Source organism: Sapajus apella, unplaced genomic scaffold, assembly GCF_009761245.1.
Source record: "Sapajus apella isolate SASKATOON/1434 unplaced genomic scaffold, GSC_monkey_1.0 scaffold10, whole genome shotgun sequence".
NCBI classification, from domain to species: domain Eukaryota; kingdom Metazoa; phylum Chordata; class Mammalia; order Primates; family Cebidae; genus Sapajus; species Sapajus apella.
Genome location: NW_022436950.1, coordinates 10,437,351 through 10,460,870, shown reverse-complemented (window position 1 = coordinate 10,460,870; position 23,520 = coordinate 10,437,351). Strand labels below are relative to the sequence as shown.

The 23,520-nt window shown below is 39.7% G+C and overlaps 1 protein-coding gene across 1 annotated transcript in view; it reads right to left on the bottom strand.

Annotated features, from left to right (window-relative positions):
- DNER (delta/notch like EGF repeat containing) overlaps window positions 1–23,520 on the bottom strand; it is a 369,484-nt gene that overhangs the window by 100,134 nt on the left and 245,830 nt on the right. The window contains exon 7 of the mRNA XM_032277988.1: window positions 18,246–18,359. Coding sequence (XP_032133879.1) covers window positions 18,246–18,359 — 114 coding nt within the window. The remainder of the gene's footprint in view (window positions 1–18,245; window positions 18,360–23,520) is intronic.

Here is a 23,520-nt window from a genome sequence, read left to right as displayed (position 1 = left end):
ATATATATATATACATACACATTGCACTTTAGGTTCTGGGGTACATGGGCAGAACATGCAGGATTTTTGCATAGGTACATACGTGACAATGTGGTCTGCTGCCTCCATCTCCCAGTCACCTATATCTGGCATTTTTTTCCCATGTTATGCCTCCCCAACCTCCCTACCCACCGCTGTCACTCCCCTAGTCCCCCGCAAGACACCTCAGTGTGTGATGCTCCCCTCCCTGTGTCCATGTGCTCTTATTGTTTGACACCTGCCTATGAATGAGAACATGCGGTGTTTGATTTTCTGTTCTTGTGTCAGTTTGCTGAGAATGATGCTTTCCAGATTCATCCATGTCCCTACAAAGGACACAAACTCATCGTTTTTTATGGCTGCATAGTATTCCATGGTGTATATGTGCCACATTTTCCTTGTCCAATCTATCATTGATGGGCATTTGGATTGATTCCAGGTCTTTGCTACTGTAAACAGTTCCGCAATGAACATATGTGTGCATGTGTCTTTATAATAGAATGATTTATAATCCTTTGCGTACATACCCAGTAATGGGATGCTGAATCAAATGGAATTTCTATTTCTATGTCCTTGAGGAATCGTCACAATGATTATTCCTGTCTTCCACATTGGTTGAACTAATTTACACTCTCACCAACAGTGCAAAAGCGTTCCTATTTCTCCACATCCTCTCCAGCATCTGTTGTCTCCAGATTTTTTAATGATCGCCATTCTAACTGGCGTGAGATGGTATCTCAATGTGGTTTTGACTTGCATTTCTCTAATGAGCAGTGATGATGAGCATTTTTTCATGTTTGTTGGCCTCATATATGTCTTCTTTTGAAAAGTTCCTGTTCATGTCCTTCACCCACTTTTGAATGGGTTTTGTTTGTTTTCTTCTTGTAAATCTGTTTTAGTTCTGTGTAGATTCTGGATATTAGTCCTTTGTCAGATGGGTAGATTGCAAAACTTATTATTATATATGGGACATTATGCTGAGCAATTGGTATCTATTATTTCTTACTTATCGCAACCACTGGCTCAAGTAGGGTCTACCACCATCTACTTTTTACAGAAGGTTTAGTTACTTAATTTTAGGGAAATAATATAGGAACACTCATCTAGTAACTGGGAAAAATTAAGATTCACTCAGGTTTGCCTGAGTCCAAATCTGTGTTCTTAAGCCCCAACCTATTTGCTGCTTCTCACAAGAGAGTTTGTGTAAAAGCATTTGACAAGTTGAAGATACCATGCTGGCATATGAAATTATGGTCAGATCAGCTGGGCATGGTGGTGTATGCCTATAATCCCGGCTACTCAGGAGGCTGAGGCAGGAGTTCAAGACCAGCCTGGGCAACCTAGCAAAACTCCAAATGCCATCTCAAAAAAAAAGAAATTATGTAAGGTTAAACCTGTAACTATTATAAATTCTACAATTTGACAACTTTGAAAACCAGGAATTACTTAGCAATAAGAAATTTTGAACTCTGTGTATTTACATAAATGTCCTGAGTCTGATTTGCCTATTGGCTCTCTATATTTCCAATATCACATGGAAGATATTTTTTTAAAATATTTATGAAATTTGAGTCCTAAGGAATACACATGTGCCACCAACTCCTTAAAAATCAGAATTCTTAAAATAATTCAGATAACAAATTAAGAGCCAAAATGCCAATAGATGCAGGCATAGCCTAGTAATCTGCCAATCACAATCAGATGTTGGTTGATTGGTGACTCTTTGCTAGAATGCATGTTACAGGTATGTTGCATGTTACAGGTGTGTTGATGTATACTTTTCAAAATTTTGAGTCATAACTAACTTGTAAACATGATAGTAATCACAGAAAGGTCAAATGTTACAAACATAATTTCAAAAATTAAAGGGAGACCACATATGAAACTACCTATATTCAGAATAAGCACTTGTGTAAGTGATCCCAAACTCAGATATAGTGCTTGTGAGTCTGCTTTCCTCTTGTGAAAATATAGAAGTCTATGAGTCAAAGCTAAAGCAAAGATGGGTAAACACATCCCTGTGTTGGATTCACAGAGTGTAGGGCAGTACTATGAGTGCTAGTAAAGGGATATTTTACAACACAAGGTGGAAAAGGTCCTGGGTCATCTGTAACTGAGATGCTCAGAAAAGATTTCATCTCCCCAAAAAACATTCTAAAAATAAACCAAGAATCTCACTCACTCTACTTTCTCCTCTTCCTCCTTCTCTCGCAATATAAATATACAGACATACATTACATACAAAGAGTTTTAAATTCAATCTCCAGACCTAGGAACCTCTCTACTTTGTCCTATTCCTACATAATGTTATAACTCTAAAAGAAATTATTTGAGGTAGCCTTTGGTAAAGTTTCTCTTTTTATTAGCATGGCTCTTTAAGAGCTTTGACTGGTCAATCTAATAATAATGATCTCTCAAGGTTAAGTGTTTTTAAAAATTCCCCTTATAGAATATACAAACTAAATTAGTTACGGTAGTAAAGGGTAGAGAATTGGAAAGGAAAATTCAGCATTCCTGGGTTCTAGCATATTCATGGACACATTTAAACTCCAAATATGAAAAGCTAGAGATAACAGAACAAATGCAATACTGCTATGTGGAATAATGTAACAGAAGTAATAAAAATAATAGTAGTATTTATGAAATGACTAAAGGATTACTAAGCTATAACAGGGGAATAATATACAGTCCTAACTGGAAGCTAATAAGCAATTATATTTGGATTTACAATCTTCCTTGAAGAATAAAAATGAAAAACTATTTGGTGATGTTAGCCAAAAAGTGCAGGGAGAAAGATGAACATAGTGATATCTCTGGTGTGCAATAGCGTAATTCAAATGCTACAAGATCTAAGTTAAGGGACATAAAGAAATGTTGGAAAGAAAACACAAGAGCACCAGAGAAAAGCTCAATTTCAAACACATGGAAACAATGGCAGCAGCCAAGAGATTTAAAACAACTGATTTTAAAACAAGGGGAAAGTTTAGAAAAGGATGAAAGATGAAAGAATTACAATAGAAAATAAACAAAATAGAATTACAAAAGAAACCTACTAAGGAATGAGGGGTAATGCAAAAAAAGTAATTTAGCTAGTCGACTTTCCTTCAAATATTGTATTTGAACCAATATTAATGTGAATATTACTGCTGAATTATTTATCATGTAAGCAGAAAAAAATCAATGCCTTTGAGATACACCCATTATGGAATCAGACATTTCAGAACAAAAGAAAACATTTCTGGAAGATTTTACATTGCAAGACAATATATTGTCAGAAAGAAATAGAGGTATCAGAAATTTTTGCAATACTAAAGGAAAATACAGAATAAAGTGACACTGGCTTTTTTTTTCTGACAGTGTAAAAACCATTCACGTCAAATAAATGATATGTATAGGCATTTAGAACTTAACTCGGCATTCCATTGCCTTGGCAAATGGTTCCAGTAGGAAACCTAGAAGTCACACCTGATTCACTTTCTTCTCTTAATCCCCATATCCATCCAATTAGTGTTTAATCCATGTTTTAGACACTATCTGCAAAATACATTGTGAACCCAAACAATTTCTTGCAGCTTGGCTGCTACCATCCTAGCCAAAGACACAATTATTAAGATTTCTCTCCTATTATAATAGTTTTCTCTTGTGAGATTCCCCATCTGTCTTACCCCTAAAACCAACTCTCCAAACAGCAATAAGAATAATTTTCTTAAAATGTTAATATTATCATGACTTCCAATAATTCCTAGAATAAAATTTGACCCCCTTTCCACGGGCTACAAGTCCCGGGTGCTCTAAGCCCAGCTCACCAATCTTACTCCACATGCTTCAGAAGCTGGCCCCACTGCCCTCCATTCAGTTCCCAGAAATAACAAGGCATTCCTCACCTTGATCCTTGCCACATGCCACTTCCACTGCCTGGAAGCTCCTGCTCCTACCTGCTTACAGAGCTGACTCCTCCTTATGTCTTAATTTTTGGCATAAATGTTAGACAGGCAGTCCTCAGATCACTTCATCCTAGGTTCATATCCCTTTCTTATTCGGTATCACAGTACCCTGCTCACTCCTTTCATAGCACTTTTTATTTTCAATGAAATAGCTGTGTATTGGTTTCCCTGTTTATCACCTGTTTCCCACCCAGAACAAGACCATAGGCTTCTTGGAGGAGGAGCCATGTTGCTTCCTCTCACCATTGAGCCTTGGCATCCAGCATAGTATCTGAGCTATGGGAAGCATGCAGTAAATGTTTGTGGAATAAATGAATGGATGAATGAATGGTATAAAGGAGAACATATTCCAACAGGTTTGTGACACAATAGAGTCATTAGGGAAAGCAAATTGACAAATATGGATGACGTTTTGGAAATGACACTGAGGGAATATGAAAGGATGTCATTAGATGTTTTGATTACAGATATATAAATGAATAACCACTAGATCAAAATGAAAGTAGAAAGTGTATTTATTTATTTGGGGATGGGGTCTTGCTTTGTCTCCCAGGCTGGAGTATAGTGGCGTAATCATGGCTCTTAGCAGCTTGCACTCCTGGGCTCAAGTGATCTTACTTCCTCAGCCTCCCGAAGCTGAGATTACAAGCACGTGCATCACATCCAATTAATTTTTAAAGTTTTTCATGGAGATGTGACCTCCCTATGTTGCCCAGGCTTGTTTTGAACTTCTGTTCTCAAGAGATCCTCCTGCTTTATTTTCCAAAGTGCTGAGGATACAGGCGTTGAGCCACCGTGCCCAGCTGAAGGTAAAATAGTTTATGGAGTATTCTGCTGAGTAGCACAGGAAAGCAAGGAGAAAGCAGAATTCTGACTCTCAAAGAGCTTATTCTTTTTGAAGGAGGCCAGAAGCACACATTTGAGATAATGAGAGAACAAGTTGAGGCCATTTTTCCTTCCTGCAAACGCTAATGGGATGATTCCACTCTGGCAGGAAGGATTGAAGCTCCAGTCCAGGCTGTCAAAATGCAATCACTGACTCTAACTGTGGCAGAAATTCAGAAGAAGGAAGAACCCCTATGGGGTGGGCAGGTCAGAAAAACCTCATGGGAGAGCTGGCTTTTCCAACTGGGCCTGAAAGAAAGCACAAGAGTTGACTTGGCAGAAGAGGACAAAGAAAGATGTTCGAATCAGAGAAGGGGTTTTGGCCAGTGTTTGTGGAAAACTTAATTGAGACCACATTTGTTCTGGTTCTAAGAAAGCAGACAGTTATGCAAGATAAAGAGAAAGCGGAATATCTAGAAAAATCAATTACAAAATCATCAGCTGTAAAAGACCCAATAGGATTGCATTTTAAATGTGACTTTGAATTTTAAAGAAAATCCATCTGAGAGAGTAAAAAATACCTTAAGGACGTTTTCTTGAGCAGAACAGAAAGACAAAGTTAGACTTAAGACAGGAAAATGAAAAACAACTAGGAAATCATCAGAAGGATGCTAAATCAACTCTCCTTTAATTTGGAATAAACAGGAGGGCAGCAGAGATAAAACTTATTTAAGGCCAGGTGCGGTGGCTCATGCCTGTAATCCCAGCACTTTGGGAAGCCGTGGCTGGTGGATTCCGAGGTCAGGAGTTCGAAATCAGCCTGACCAACATGGTGAAACCCCATCTCTACTAAAAATACAAAAACCCAGCCGGGCATAGTGATGTGCACCTGTAGTCCCAGCTACTCAGGGGGCTAGGCAGGAGAATTGCTTGAACCCGGGAGGCAGAGGTTGCAGTGAACTGAGATCATGCCACTGTACTCCAGCCTGGGTGACAGAGTGAGGTTCCATCTCAAAAAAAAAAAAATATATATATATATATATGTATGTATGTATATTTTAAAAGATATAGTTATATGAACAAAAACAATTGGCTACTGACAATGGAAATTTAGAGGTTTGGGTCTATATTTCCCTCTGGGTCTTCATTTATCTAACCTAGACTAATTGAGAGCAGCCATGCCTCAGGCCCCCCCTGCTTCAAGAATTCCCATTCTAGTGAGGAAAACAATACAATAAAAAAACAAGTAAATAGGTATCCTCAGCCAGGGCTACAGGTTCTTGAAGTAGGAGGGGGAGGAGAATGATGGGGGCTGTGTTAGATATTGGAGTCAGGGAGACCTAAGTGACACAAAGGGGAGAGAGGGCAATGTGAGGGTCCCTGTGAAGAAGGAAACAGCGTCAGATGCAAATGCTCCCTGTAGCATTGGGTGTAAGATGAATGGTCTCCCTCTGGAGGACAATTCCTAAACCTTTGGTGTGTCTGAACAACAGCAAGAAGCCAGAAGCTGGAGAAAAGAAAAAGAAGAGAGGAATAAGAAGTGAGGTTGGAGATTGAGGAAGACAGTGGCAATTCCTCAAAGACCTAGAACCAGAAATACCATTTGACCAGCAATCCTATTACTAGGTATATACCCAAAGGAATAGAAATCATTCTGTTATATTAAAGATACATGCATGTGCATGTTTATTGCAGCACTGTTCACAAGAGCAAAGATGTGGAATCCACCCAAATGCCCAACAATGATAGACTGGATAAAGAGAATGTGGTACCTACACACCATGGAATACTATGCAGCCATAAAAAGGAACGAGATCATGTCTTCTGCGGGGACACGAATAGAGCTTGAGCCCATTATCCTCAGCAAACTAATGCAGGGACAGAAAACCAAATACTGCATACTCTCACTTGTAAGTGGGAACTGAACAATGAGAACACATGGACACAGGGTGGGGAACGACACACAATGGGACCTGTCGGGGCCAGGGGCTGAGGGAGGGAGAGCGTCAGGAGAAATAGCTAATGCGTACAGGGCTTAATACCTAGGTGACAGGTTGATAGATGCAGCAAATCGTCATGGCACAGGTTTACCTATGTAACAAACCTGCATATCCTACACATATATCCCAGAACTTAAAATTAAATTAATTTTTTTAAAAAATAAACAGAATCTAAGCCCCTCTCCCATACCTGCTGAATTAGAATACGCATTTAAACAAGATCACTTACTGATTTGTATGTACATTAAAATTCAAAAAGCAAAAAATTAAAGAAGAAGTTAGGTTGGAGAGGTAGCCAGGGCATCTTGGCCCAAGACAACAGCTTGGATGAGAAATCAGCAGAGGTCTGAAAGGCAGGGAATGAAAACATGCCATCCACATTTTAGAGGGATGACTTTGCTCAACCTCTCCCTCAAAAACGCTCAGCTCCTAATAACGCCCCCGTACATCAAGTTGTGTAAAACTTGTCAAAAGCTGGTGTGCCCCCTCCCTGGTCTTCTGGCCTTCTCCTTGTCCTCTTATAGCCAAATCTGTCCACTTCTATTTCCATTGCCACACCATAATGCATTCACCATTAAAGCTCATCTTAGGTACTGCAACAGGCTCCCAACAGCTTTCTTTAATTCTTGTCCTCCCTGGATCCATCCTTCCCCCTCAGACACAGTAATTTTTTTCAAGTGTTAAAAAAATTCTCTTCTCCTGCTAAACCCATTCATAATGTCCTTCTTCATACTCTTGGGCCATGTGCAATCCACTGAGCCCGCTGCTTAAAGGCCTACCTGAGCCGACTCCTCCTTCTCTCTCTGGGCTTCTGTCTTCCCTCCATCACATTCTGCATTAAGGTTCTGCTGAACTGCATTCTGTCCCTCAAATTTCTCTGTCTCTCTCTCTCTCCCTCCCTAACCTCCCCTGCTTTTCTCTCTTCCTGGAAGACTCTTTCCTCTGCCTGCACTCCTACTCATTCTTTAGGTTATTACTTAGCCTTCAAGTCTGTTTAAACATCTTTCCCTTGGAACACTTCCTGACTCTCCCTGCAGCCCTCAGTCTAGGTGAGTGGTCCCTCTTAAAACTCTACCACCTGATTACCCCAGAGGAGCCCTGTTCGCAGCCCTGATCATAGTGCCCACACTGTCTCCTGGGGCTATTATTCCATAAGACCCATGAGGCCGAAGCCAAATATGTCTCATTCACTACTGAATCCCTTGTGATGAACACAATAACTGCTACAAGGTAAGTAATCAATAAATAGTATGTGAATTAAGTGTTTTATTAAATAATGCCATATTCATATAATAAAAGCAATCATTAATAACAATTTTTAGATTAACAACATAGAACATTTAAAGCATGCTGTTCAGTTAAAGAAGTTCATTACAAAAGCAAATCACACAGTGAAATCCAATTTTAGTTTTCTAAAAATGGCGTTAATACAAAGACCTCAAAGATGTTCACCTAAAATTTAAAGTGTTTTTCTCTTGGGGTTGGAATTCGAGGCATTGTTTTTCCGTTGAGCCCATTTGAGCATACATTTCCTTGGTCATCAAAGTAAAAAATGACACAACTGATTTAAAGTGCTGTGTCAAGGCGTGGACTGTCATGGAAAAGAGGACCCTGGTCAAATGCAGTGACAGTGGCCAGTGGTGAACAGAAAGTCCCATGTGAACCCTGGGTCACAGTGGCCAAGAGCATGGCGAAGGGTAGGCTATTTGGGAGCAGAAAGTGAGGAAGGGACTCTAAACTTGACAACTTCTTCATAGAAATTATAATCAAGTGTAATTAGGGCAATTTTAAAGAAGAGCAGTGGGAAAATGTCTTAAAATGAACTAAATTAACTCAGGAGAAACATCAGTATCTATCCTCAGCTGCCTTTTATCGTTATGATATCAGGTCACAGGAGATGAAATTAGGTTGGAAAAACATAGTCAAAAAAGGGTTTATTTAACCAAAAATAATATATGACAAAGCAATTAACAAAACACGCTTCTACTTTCCCAGCCTTCTGTCTGTCAAACGTCATACTGGGCCTGGGTCTCTCTGTATCTCCCTACCTTAAGATGCTCAGAGTCAGAGCCTCGACCTGAATAGTTCAGAAGAAGGCCCAGGACTCTATCATATGATATTTTGGTCCAAGTGAAGAGCAAAAATATCACATTAGCTTCCCCCATTATTGTGGTCTAAAGAGGGGTATGTATGAGGAGATAATTCTGCTGCAAGGAGAAATGAAAATTATATTTACTACTAGGGTGTTTATATTTCTACTGTAAAGAATCTTTGTTGCATTTAAGAGCCATGGTATAATATGAATGTTCTGTATTTAGTGTGGAGAAGTAAGCTTTTAACAAACAGATCCTCCCACAAACAACTGTTAAATCTGACAAAAAATAAAAAGCAAAAAACTATCTCAAGGCTCTGAAAAGAGAACCAAAGCAGGCAGGTTTTGGAAGGGAGTCAAAATACAGAAGCAGCAGCCAGCATGAGGTCGGTTTCATGTTTGGGGGGTTCACGCGGCCGGCTGGCTGCCACAGCCGTGACAGTGGCACAGGGAGACAAGATGTCAGCACTGAACCTACCATTTCGGTGCAAAGAGACCCGGGAAGGGAAACCAGCTTTGCAAAATTATAACTGAGAAAATTATGACAGTGAAAGAAATCAGACCTAACTCATTCCATCTTGCTTCTGACCTTTAAGGTGTCCTTGTTCATTCCTTGGCATAGGCCGAACTAACTTTGGGAAGGAATTCAGTTCATGATTGATCCTGAAACAAAATTGAGAATAGCCCTTTCCCAAAAAGATCCCCGTCTTGCCTGGGAACCAGTCTGCCTTTGCAGGATTAACAAATTAGCTGCAAGATTAGAAATTACAGTTTAGGGGGTCACGCAGCCTCTGGCTCCAAGAGTCTGAACCTCCCCAGATTGCTCTTGAGGATAACATCACTATTGCAAAGCCTAACCATCAGTGCTTCAGATATTTTGCAGACCCTGTATTCAGTGGATCAGCCAATACCACCCAGAGCAGTAATCTGGCTCAACCAGTTCTGCCATCCCACCCAGGAACAAAAAAACAGCAAGAAAAGCTCTCTTCGACCCCCTATGATTCCATCTCCAACCTGGCCAATCAGCACTCCCCACTTCCCAAGCCCCTACCCACCATATTATCTTTAAAAACTCTGATACCCAAATGCTCAGGGAGCCTGAGTTGCATAATAATAACATTCTGGTCTCCTGTACCACCAGCTCTGCGTGAATTACTCTTTCTCCATTGCAATTCCCCTTTGTTGATAATTCAGCTCTGTCTAGGCAGTGGGCAAGGTGAACCCACTGGGTAGGTACAAAAGGAACCTGGAGAAGGCACACCCTGAGGAGTGAGGGAGGGTTCTGGGCAGGAAGAGAGCCAAAGAAGGGGCCCCAAATTCTGAATATGACTCTGCTGGAGTCTCTGGATGACCCCTATGCCACCCTTAAACTGGTTACTAGAAGTAACTAAATGAGATGGGAGCTCCTGCACCCTGCAGGTATTATGAGTTTGGAATGAGTCTAGCCAGTGAGATTCGCACATTTACTTTAGTGAACATTGGTTAATCCATCTTTGTGATATGGGGAGTTTCCTCATAGATAAAATGTTATTGTCAGAACAGTTTTGAGATATTTACTCATTCATTCATTCAACAAATGTTTTGTATGTTCTACATGCCAGGTGCTCTAAGGGATACAGAAATGTTTAGCATCACTGTCCTCAACGAGCCCCGAGACCCCTGAAGGACAGTGGGTATCCATCCAAATGGCTAACATGTGAAGTAAAACTTGATCAGGGAAGAATTGATGCAGCAGAAAGAACATGAACTTCAACATCAAACAAATCTGTTTGTATCCTGGGCCCACCAGGACTTCAGAACCTCAGGAATTACCTGTAAAATGGCATAATACCTATCTTGCACAACTGTTGTTCAGATTAAATGGTGACATTTATTAATTACTTATTCTTTGTGAGGCACTGGTCTAAGCACTGCATATTCATGTTCACAGCTCCGTTAATCCTTATAACAATCCCTTTAGGTAGGCACTAATACTACCCTCACTCCATAGATGGGGAAAATGAGGCATTGAGAATTTAAGTAAATTGTTCAAGGTCAGCAGGGAGTAAGTAACCAAACAGGTTGAAACTCAGCAAGGTCTACTTGAGCCTCAGCTGTTAACTGCTAAGTTATGCTGAATAATAATGTCAAAGTGCTGGCCAGGCACGGTGGCTCATGCCAGTAATCCCAACACATTGGGAGGCTGAGGCAGGCGGATCACTTGAGGTCAGGAGTTCAGGACCAGCCTGGCCACATGGTAAAACCCCATCTCTACTAAAAATACAAAAATTAGCCAGTAGTGGGGGCAGCTGCCTGTAATCCCAGCTACTCAGGAGGCTGAGGCAGGAGAATTGCTTGAAGTTTTAAAACTGAAATGTTATAAGAATCCTAAATAATTGTCACATGCAGATCTGAACATATGCCTTTGAAAATCAAAATTTATGTTTACCTCTTAGATACCCTATCTCTTTTTTTAGATGAAAAGCATCAAGGTATCATTATTTAAGTATTCATTCATTCATCATACTGTAACTTCTGACTGCCCTCTGCCAGCGGTAAACTGCATCAGAACCATATCCAAAGGGGAAACCAAGCTAATGTGGAAAGAGGGTCCCGTTCATTTGCTGAAAGTTAGTGCAGCCATTTTCCCCAGTGCCAATTGAAAAAACCAGGCAACTAAAATTCCTTGCTGCATTTTTATTTAAACAAACAATGTCAGAGAAACTGTGCTGTGCAGAAAAAAATAAAAAAAGGAATAAAAAGAAAAATGTAGTTGTAAAGCAAAATGCAAAATTAGTGAGTGTATACCAAACACCAAACATATAAATAAAATTTTGGACAGGCGCAGTGACTCACATCTGTAATCCCAGCACTTCGGGAGGCCAAGGTGGGCAGATCACCTCAGGTCAGGAGTCCGACCAGCCTGGCTAACATAGTGAAACCCCATCTCTACCAAAAATACAAAAATTATCTGGGCATGATGGTGAGCACCTGTAATACCAGCTACTCAGGACACTGAGGCAGAGGAATAGCTTGAACACAGGAGATGGAGGTTACAGTGAGCTGAGATCATGCCGTTGCCCTCCAGCCTGGGCAACAAGAGTAAAATTCTGTCTCAGAAATAAAATAAAATTTTACTCACAATAAGTCTCAATACCCTGTTTTGTTTCCAAAAGGTAAAAGTATATACTACTTGGAACTCCAAGGATCTCAGCTGCTATGACTCCTAAATAAAGTGGTGATTTGGGGATAATGCCAAATTTTAAAAGAACGAGAACAGCATTTTATTCAGGACTGTTAATTTCATGAGAATATGTTGCACATTTCTTATGTAAATACATGCAGTTTTATATGGTCCTAAGAGAATGCTTTCATCAAGATCATACATGTCAGGATGCGGGGGGGTGGCGGGGAAACTAAATCCCAAAACTAAGCTATATCACTCCTAAATCCTGATTGAGTACATGCCCAGGTTTTTAACAATATACATTATCTGAGCGATAACTTTTATGACATGTGTTGCTATTGCCTGTAAATCCCTTTAAGATGAAAAGCATTACCCCTGAAATTTGAGTTCAACAAAAGGATTTATATGACTAGGTTACTCAAGGCTATAAAATGAAAAAAAAAAAAAAAAAAAAAAAAAAAAAAAGTTTGGTAAACCCTTGGAGCTTGTTGCAAAGGAATTTAACCTACAGGACCTTTGGGCCAATATAAAGATTTAGACCCCAGGAGTTCCCTAGAGTCACTTAGAGGTTATGAAGCTTTTCTCTATAAACATGACTTGAAACATGATGGATTCATTGACTCAGCAAGTAGCTTTCAAACTGATATATTTGAATTGAAGACTTTTAAGAACAGGGTCCCTTAAAGGTAGTAGTCAAACTACATCTTCTTCACCAACAAAACAAAAGGTGGAAGACGCAAAATTATGGGACTTACCCAAGGTTAGATGGCTCATAACGATCATCATAATAGCTAACATTTACTCAGCACCTACTGCACCTACTATTAGCAAAGCACAATGTTAAGGGCTTTTTCCATCCTTCACACCAAATTAAAAGTGTAAACGAGTATTACTCCATTTTGTAAAATAAAAAATGAGCCTCAGAGTAGCAAAGACTTTGTCAAAAGAGGTAGGTCCAGATTTCAAACCTAAGCAGTGTGACCCCAAAACCACATGCACAAACACTCCACTCTACTGCCTTGTCACGGGGCCTAGATTCAGATCTACTGAACTCTTCCAGGCCAGAGATAGACAGCAACTCTCCATCCCTGGCTATGAGAGTTTCCAGATTATAAGATCTCTGATGTCCGATAGCAATAATCCAACACTGCGTTCTAATTGTCATAGGACTGGAAGATGTGAGTCCCCTACCTGGTTGTAACACTTGTCTTCATAACTACAGTGTAAGAGCAATTCATACAAAATCTATGTACTCCATAATCCTGTCCATAGAAATGGTGCTAGAAAATATCTTTACTGTTTTTAAAATACACTGGATAAAACGATGTGTCTTCAAAATAGTGCATAAAGCCCTGTATTTTCACTTTGGTCTCTGGTTTCCATATGCCTTCTGTAATAGGGAGATGCCAAGAAGGTGGTTCCATTTGCTCAGGTGCGCTCTGCAGGAGGGAAATGGTCACTGCTGCAGAAGCAATGGATGTTCTTTATTTCAGGAGGTTTTCATCACTACTGAGTTCTTATTCTTTATTAATGTATGTGGTGTTCTACTCTAAATTCCCAGTGGAGGGGGGATGGAATTAAGATACTGAAGTAAAGATAATGGCTAGAGAATAGTATTCAGATTGTATTTATACATGTACCTAAATATATTCATATATTTAAATATTCATATTTAAATACCAGTATGCCGAATTCCTAGGTATATATAATTAGATATCTTCAGAAGTAAAATGCATTTAGTTTAAAACTTAAGGATTTCAAAGTTCTAAACCAAATATAAAGACAATAAATTCTTAAGCAATAATGCCAGATCTTAAGTGCTTACCTTTGTCATTGCTGTTATCATTCAGTTAGGTGGATATAAGAAAACATTCATGATAATTCACTTTTATTTCTTATCATCCCCACTGTAACCAGAATCTGAAGCTACACTCTCCCAGTGTGAACCTAGTAAAAGCTAAGTCGAAACTCAAAAAAAATACAGAACCGGCTGATGAAGGATAAAAATCTCAGCGTAGAAGGGCAGACAGTGTCCCGCAGGAGTGCAGCTGTGAAGGCGACTGCAGCCGCTCTCGGGCTGCCTGACTGGGAACTCTGGGAAGGAGCAGGAGTCACAGAGACAGTACCCAGGAAGGATGCTCAACCTCTACGGGCCTGCCCAGGTCAGATGGAAAAAGGTATTTGAAGGAAACAAGATGGAGATGAAAAGGGGAAAAAAGAGAAAGGACGTGGATGTGCGCTGCTGAGAGCTCTATCCAGAGGGAAAACCCAGTTTTAACAGCTTTCCAGCCTGGCAGGAATTGTTATAACAGGATTTCACTTACTTACCAAAAATAATGATTTCTCACTTTTTTCAGATTCAAGAAAGTAAACAGCAGAGACATTGACGTTTGCTTTGCGTGCATTTTGCTTATGATTATGGTTACAAAGATAATCTTTAAAAATATAATGGGATTTCTTTTAAAGAATATATTCAGAGATGGTATAAGACAGTAGTTGGGAGCACTGGAACCAATTTCTGGGCTGGGTTTCCATTTCTGGCTCTGTGACCTGAGGCAGGTTACTGATCCTCTTGTGTCTCAGTTTTCTAATCTGTTAAATGGAAATATTAACAGTGTATGCTGCCCAGCACACAATACTAAGTTGATTCTCATTGTTTTGAGAGTCACACTAGTTAGCAAACATTGTGAGTGATATGTAAGTGTTGACTTCTATCATTAAATTATTTATCAAATATTAATCCCTCCTGTTAACATAAAACACAACCCCTAGGTAAGGTGTTGGAAGTAGGTGTGGGCAACAAGATGAATAAAATACAATTTCTTTCCTCAAAGAATAACACAGGGAAGCAAGGCAGACAGAATCAACAGAAACCTACAATGGAGAAGCTGAAAAGGAGGCAGGCAAGGGTCAGGGCTGGCTCCAAACCCCGGGACATTCTGTGACTATGAGGCACTTCTCAGACTTGCTCTCAGTGTGTCTGATGTGAGAAACATCTGGAGACCCAGGCTCTTTTTATTTTTTATTTTCTTTTTGAGACAGGGTCTTGCCCTGTCGCCCAGGCTGGAGTACAGTGGCACAGTCTTTGGCTTACTGCAACTTCCACCTCTCGGGTTGAAGCAATTCTGATGCCTCAGCCTCCCACCTAGCTGGGATTACAGGCGTGCCCCACCACACCCAGTTAAATTTTGTATTTTTAGTAGAGATGGGGTTTCACCATGTTGGCCAGGCTGGTCTTGATCTCCTGACCTCAAGCGATCCACCCACCTTGGCCTCCCAAAGTGCTGGGATTATAGGCATGAGCCACCACACCTGGTGACACAGGCTCTTTTTAAAGTGCAAAGTATTCTATAACTATGAATTACTGCCAATACACAAAAGCAAGCACTCTAAGGATAGGCCAGTGGGAGAGGCTGCTTAAAAAAATGCCAGTCACCAGGCATGAGCTCCTGCTAAGAGGCTGCTACACATTCCAGCAAATTCTTCTAAACTCTAATGAAAGCCGGCTTCTCCCTGCTCAGTCTTCAATGAAGATAAATCTTTGAATGAAAGTCTTCATAATGGAAAATGCATCTTCGTCTTGTCAATTCTAGAGCCTCACATTTTCTCTAGGCTTTATCTTGGCAGCCTGGAGGGGGAGTATGCCACTGGATAAAGGAGAAGGGTTCCTAGATCAACATCCAGGATCGTAATTGCTATCTAAAGGCCAATGTCTCTGTGTTTAGATGAGTCCAGGCTTCTTCCAGATTCGTAGAGCCATAGCCCAGCTGACATCTCCACTTAAGTGTCACAAGGGTCTCTCACAAGGGCTCTAACATAGAACACTTCTCCATTTATGTTTCTCCATGAATGGCACAACCCACTGCAAAGCCCCAGATTCTCTGCCTCACCCTCCCTCACCTTCCACCCCGCTTCTTCTCAGGCCTCCTCCATTTTCCCTCCAAAGTTCTTCCAAATCCATCTGCTTCTCTCTTTTTCAAATTCCACCTTTCTATTCCTAGCAGCCAACATCTACTTCTTGGACTTTCACAACAGTTTCCAAAATTTCTCCTTATTCCCACTCTTGTCTCTAATTTATGTTCAACATTGTTCCAGAACGAAAAGTTTGAATTCCCCTGCTTATCCATGGTTTAACAGTAACCATTACTATGAAAACAATCGTGATAAAATAGCTAGCACGTATTCAGCACTTAGCCAGGTACTGTGCTAGGCACTTCATCTGTCTCACCTCATCTAATCCTTACACTGATCCTATGACATAGGCAGAATCATCACCCCATTTTACAGATTAAAAACACCCAGATGCAGGGAGGCGTAAAATCACATGCCCATGGGACAAAGCCAGTAAGTAAATAGTAGAACTGGCCTTGAAGCCTCACTCCCCAACTCCCTCCCCTCTAGGATGAAGATGAAAGGCCTTGAGGGGCCCACCCAGCCCTGCAAGGCTTGCCCTGCATGCTTCCACCTGCTGTCACCACGATTCTTCTCATCCTCTTAGCTCAGTCATGCCCTCAACTGCACCATCTGCTCCTCTCCTCTCTTTGGGTCTTTGCACATGGGAGTCTCTCCCAGCTCTCCAAGCCCAGGCAGATCCCTTCTGTGCCTCTTCAAGTCAACTATTCCAGCATGTAATTACACACTTATCTGTGTAGGCACCATTGGAGGGGCCATCTCAGCCTTCCTTAGCATTATATCCTAGCACCTAGCACAGCGCTTGGTATACATGAAGTGCTCAGCAAATCATTAACAACCAGGAAATTGTAGTACGAGTGCAAGCAAAATTCCCAGTTTCTAGTTCATGGGCCATTGTTTATTGCCAGTGTGATTTTGTGCAAATTACCCCCATAGGAACCTCCAGGGGCCTGACTGTAACTTTCTGGTAACAACCCCAGCAATACGAAAGCATGTCGGAGTTCTTAAAGCACTTTCACAAAAATTCCATTTGGTCCCAGAACAACCAGGAAGGCTGCCCTTGACTAAACACGAAACGGCAAGGCCTTCCATCAGAGTTAGGTGGCAACTGACTAATCAAGGGTATGACAGGGCTTTAAGAACCGCAAAGAGCTCTGTGTGAGTGAAGGCTAGTGCTGCTTGCTCAGTCATCAGCCCTCTGCAACGTTTTCAAGGTTTCACGTTTGTTTAAGGGAGCTGAGCCTGCATTGCAAAAGAAGGAGAGGGTGCAGAACAGGGCTCACCAAACACATTTAACTCATCACCAGCACACAGTGGGATAGCTGGGTTGGCCACAGCCATTTCACCCCGGCCACCACCCTGGCCCCTGCTCTGCCCAAGTGAGCAGGAAGACAAGAACCTGTCCTTCTTTAGTTAACATTCATTACTCTGAAATATTTGAGTATGAGGTACTGCCAATCACAGGGATGGCTCCTTGAGAGCCCAAGCACTTAGGATATCTGGGAGGCCAATGGCCTCTCATCAACACCCCTCCTGTGCCACCGCCCTCTCCCTGTCTCTCAGCTATAGCTAGTCTAGGGTAATTGTGAACACAGAGATGTTTCCTTAGGCACTCTGCCTCTACATCTAATCTCTGCAAAGGATGTCACTCTATGTGGTTATCAATGTAACTTCTGTGGATCAGAAGCTTAAATGCTGGTTCTAAAAAATAATCTAATGTCATGTTATGTTTACGACATTAACGATTTAAAGTAATCCCTTCCATGACATTCCTGCAAGCAGAAATGAGAACAAAAATTCCTCAAATTACAAAATAATTTCATGAACACCAGCTGGATAGCTGTGATTATCTGCCTGCTTCTTCAGGTAAAACTGCTTTTGACAATAAAAGCAGCCCTAAAGATGTGGTTTTCCAGGTGACTTGAATTTTCTAAGACAATATAAAGTTGATTTAAAAACAGGAGTAAGCTTTATATCAAAAACCAAACAAAATACAAATCTTAACTGTCACCATTAGAAAGAGATCCCATCTTATAATAGCTATTCATTTTAATGTATAAATAAAATTACAGAAAGTCCTAGATTATGTCTAATAGTCAAATAATTTTCAAGCTATGCTAGCATAGAGCTAAAAAGGGGACGATCATCTATGTTTGTTTTATAAATCAAACAAAAAAGGAAGTTCTCTTGTGTAGAGTTTTGCAGAAACAAAGTATAAAGCTGATCAAATCAGCTTATGATTTAAAATGGAAAACAAAAGCTCTTTCTTAATAATAAATACTAATTACCTTCGGGACACTGGCATGTGAATCCACTGAGACTGGAAATGCATGTTGCTCCATTTCTGCACGGGTCTAGGATGCAGTAATCAATCTTGGACTGGCAAAGCTCTCCAGTGTAACCTGAATAAAACAAAATGTACATTTTATAAAATAAGCTATTCTGAACCCACCCTGAGCCACTCTAGGAACTGATGGACTCAACTGGTACCTGCCCAATGAAGGCAGTAGCAGGCTTCAGCTAAGCTGCTGCTGGACCTCATTTATTTTTACAAACTATGGTAGTTCAGAAATAATCATAGCAGTTCAGAATCATTGTTCAAAAATCATTTACTCTGCATAACTCTTTATTGCAAGAAGACTACATTTCTTCAGCGTTAGCTCTGTGTTTCATCTTGAAATACGAGTCAGAACCTTCAGAAGCTGAGACTGAGTATCACTGTCCCTGTTGATAGCTTCCTTCTGACACAGGAATTTACAGTGTTTAGCTTGATCTAATTGAGATAATGGCCACATTTCCTAGGCCACCAGAATACTTACATAAAAAGCATTAGGAAAATATCTAGGTATTAACAATTTTAATATATAATATCTTAGAACTAGAAAAACCCACCTGTGTTAATTCTGTGCCCTCTGCTCCCACTTTAAAGATAAAGAGATTGAGGCACATAGAATGCTAAGCACATTGGTATATATTTATTAAACTTATTTAATTCACAAATCCAACTAAATTCTCAGTGAAGCAAGGCTCTCATGGTGATTTTGCTGGATTTTAACATAACTACACACATGTGGTGAGGAAATAAGGCTGTAAATCTACTGGAACACCTGTGCAGTCAAAAAGCTTTAAATAAATTCCAGAATTTTGTTTATTAATTTTGAAAACAAAGTCCCAGGAGCGAAAAGTTAAAAAAATAAAATGCTAATATATTTCTCATTTTAAACTGGAAAATTGTATAGAAAGTTTGGAAAATTTAAGACATTAAATAGAGAAAAAAATGTACCCTTGGTTATGTTATTTGAGTGACAGGACAATCAACACTGTAGAGATCGTTCCTATCAAAAATTTTTAGTCATAGATATTTCCCACACAATTATGATCATACTGTAACACTTTGTTTATTTATTGGATAGTTTTAACTACATAAAAACTTGTCGTTCTGAATTATCAGTTTTGAAAGACTGCCATTAGCGCCTGAATCTGAGGTTTACAAAAAAAAATTCAGTGATATTAGAAAAGAGATGATTCACCTGAGCTTCAATTGCCTGCCAAACAGATCGTAAATTACTCATTGGAAATGTTTGTAAATTACTCATCGGGAATGTGGAAGCATTCATTTGCAATCATACTCACAGGCATTCAAGCAGCTTAGGAGATTCTAGCTAATTCAAGGTATGAGAAAAAGAGTAAGACAAGAGCGTAAACTAAAAATCCAACTAGGACAAAAGGCTATTTCCAAATTCCAGAACAGGTTAAATAAAAGCTGTAAATTCAAAATAAGGGAGAGTGAATTGTTTAAAAGAGAAACGCTGCAAATAATGGTTAGGCTAAAAATAATAATCAAAACTTACAAAAGATCACTTATTTTTATTCATACATTAACGTTAATAATTTATCCATACATTAATACAAAATTGAACCATACTCATGTAGACTTATGAGGTTAGTGTTATTAGAATCACCCTATTTTTACATATATATATATATATAATTGCATTTTAGGTTCAGGGGTACGTGTGCAGAACATGCAGGATTGTTTTGTAGATACATACATGGAAATGTGGTTTGCTGCTTCCACCCCCATTACTTGTATCTGGCATTTCTCCCAATGTTATGCCTCCCCAACCTCCCTACCCACCGTTGTCCCCCTCCAATCTCCCCTAACAGACCCCGGTGTGTGATGCTTCCCTCCCTGTGTCCAAGCATTCTCATTGTTCAACACCCACCTATGAGTGAGAACATGCGGTGTTTGATTTTCTGTTCTTGTGTCAGTTTGCTGAGAATGATGGTTTCGATTCATCCATGTCCCTACAAAGGACACAAACTCATCATTTTTTATGGCAGCATAGTATTCCATGGTGTATATGTGCCACATTTTCCTTATCCAGTCTATCACCAATGGGCATTTGGGTTGGTTCCAGGTCTTTGTTATTGTAAACAGTGCCACAATGAACATACATGTGCATGTGTCTTGATGATAGAACGATTTATAATCCTTTGGGTATATACCCGGTAATGGGATGCTGGGTCAAATGGAATTTCTATTTCTAGGTCCTTGAGGAATTGCCACACTGTCTTCCACAATGGTTGAACTAATTTACACTCCCACCAACAGTGTAAAAGTGTTCCTATTTCTCCAAATCCTCTCCTGTTGTCTCCAGATTTTTTAATGATTGCCATTCTAACTGGTGTGGGATGGTATCTCAATGTGGTTTTGATTTGCAGTTCACTTATGGCCAGTGATAATGAGTATTTTTTCATATGTTTGTTGGCCTCATGTATGTCTTCTTTTGAAAAGTGTCTGTTCATATCCTTCGCCCACTTTTGAATGTTCTTTTTTTTTCTTGTAAATCTGTTTTAGTTCTTTGTAGATTCTGGATATTAGCCCTTTGTCAGATGGGTAGATTGCAAAAAAATTTTCCCCTTCTGTTGGTTGCCTGTTCACTCTAACGATTGTTTCTTTTGCTGTGCAGAAGCTCTGGAGTTTAATTAGATATTATTTGTCTATTTTTTTGGTGTTTTAGTCATGAAGTCCTTGCCTATGTCTGTGTCCTGAATGGTTTTACCTAGGTTTTCTTCTAGGGTTTCTATGGTGTTAGGTCTTATGTTTAAGTCTTTAATCCATCTGGAGTTAATTTTAGTATAAGGTGTCAGGAAGGGGCCCAGTTTCTGCTTTCTGCACATGGCTAGCCAGTTTTTTCAACACCATTTATTAAACAGGGAATCCTTTCCCCATTGCTTGTTTTTGTCAGGTTTGTCAAAGATTAGGTGGGTTGTAGATGTGTGGCACTGCTTACAAGGCCTCTGTTCTATTCCATTGGTCTATATCTCTGTTTTGGTACCAGTACCATGCTGTTTTGATTACTGTAGCCTTGTAGTATAGTTTGAAGTCAGGTAGCATGATGCCTCCAGCTTTGTTCTTTTTGCTTAGAATTTACTTGGCTATGCAGGCTCTCTTTTGGTTCCATATGAAGTTTGAAGTGTTTTTTTCCAGTTCTGTGAAGAAGGGTATTGGTAGTTTGATGGGGATAGTGTTGAATCTATAAATTACTTTGGGTGGTATGGCCATTTTCATGATGTTGATTCTTCCCAACCATGAGCATGGAATGTTTTTCCATCTGTTTGTGTCCTCTCTTATTTCCTTAAGCAGTGGTTTGTAGTTCTCCTTGAAGACATCCATTACATCTTTTGTTAGTTGTATTCCTAGGTATTTTATTCTCATTGTGGCAATTGTGAATGGCAGTTGGTTCTTGATTTGGCTCTCTTTAAGTCTATTGTTGGTGTATAGGAATGCTTGTTGTGATTGCTGCACATTGATTTTGTATCCTGAGACTTTGCTGAAGTTGCTTATCAGTTTCAGGAGATTTTGGGCTGAGACAATGGGGTCTTCTAAATATACAATCATGTCGTCTGCAAATAGAGACAATTTGACTTCCTCCTTTCCTAATGGAATACCCTTTATTTCTTTTTCTTGCCTGATTGCTCTTGCTTGAACTTCCAATCCTATATTGAATAGGAGTAGTGAGAGAGGGCATCCTTGTCAAGTGCCAGATTTCAAAGGGGATGCTTCTAGTTATTGCCCATTCAGTATGATACTGGCTGTGGGTTTGTCCTAACTACCTTTTATTATTTTGAGATATGTTCCGTCAATAACTAGTTTATTGAGAGTTTTTAGCATACAAGGCTGTTGAATTTTGTCGAAGGCCTTCTCTGCATCTAATGAGATAATCATGTGATTTTTGTCTTTGGCTCTGTTATGTGGTGAATTACGTTTATATACTTGCGTATGTTGAACCAGACTTGCATCCCCAGTATGAAGCCTACTTGACCATGATGGATGAGCTTTTTGATGTGCTGTTGCAATTGGTTTGTCAGTACTTTATTGAAGATTTTTGCATCTATGTTCATCATGGATATTGGCCTAAAGTTTCCTTTTCTTGTTGAGTCTCTGCCAGGGTTTGGTATCAGGATGATGTTGGTCTCAAAAAATGATTTGGGAAGGATTCCCTTTTTTTGTTTTGTTTTGTTTGGTATAGTTTCACAAGGAGTGGTACCAGCTCCTCTGTATGTCTGGTAGAATTCAGCTGTGAACCCATCTGGACCTGGGTTTTTTTTGGTTGGTAGGCTATTAATTGCTACCTCAACTTCAGCCCTTGTTATTGGTCTATTCAGGGTTTTAACTTCTTCCTGGTTTAGGCTTGGGAGGGTGCAAGTGTCCAGCAATTTATCCCTTTCTTCCAGATTTACTGGTTTATGTGCATAGAGTTGTTTGTAGTAATCTCTGATGGTAGTTTGTATTTCTGTGGAACCTGTGGTGATATCCTCATTATCATTTTTTATTGCATCTGTTTGATTCTTCTCTCTTTTCTTTTTTATTAATCTGGCTAGTGGTCTATTTTGTTGATCTTTCCAAAAAGCCAGCTCCTGGATTAATTTTTGAAGGGTTTTTTGTGTCTCTCTCTCCTTTAGTTCTGCTCTGATCTTAGTTATTTCTTGTATTCTGCTAGCTTTTGAGTTTTTTTTTTTTTTATCTTGCTCATCTAGCTCTTTCAATTTTGATGATAGGGTGCCAATTTTAGATCTTTCCTTGCTTCTCATGTGGGCAATTAGTGCTATAAATTTTCCTCTAGACACTGCTTTAAATGTGTCCCAGAGATTCTGGTACATCATGTCTTCATTCTCATTGGTTTCAAAGAACATCTTTATTTCTGCCTTCATTTCATTGTTTATCCAGTCAACATTCAAGAGCAAGTTGCTCAGTTTCCATGAAGTTGTGCGGTTCTGAGTTAGTTTCTTAATCCTGAGTTTAAATTTGATTGCACTGTGGTCTGAGAGACTGTTTGTTATGATTTCTGTTCTTTTTCATTTGCTGAGGCATGATTTACTTCCAATTATGTGGTCAAATTTAGAGTAGGTATGATGTGGTGCTGAGAAGAATGTATATTCTGTGGATTTGGGGTGGAGAGTTCTGTAAATGTCTATTAGGTTTGCTTGGTCAAGATCTGAGTTCAAGTCCTGGATATGCTTGTTAATTTTCTGTCTTGTTAATCTGTCTAATATTGA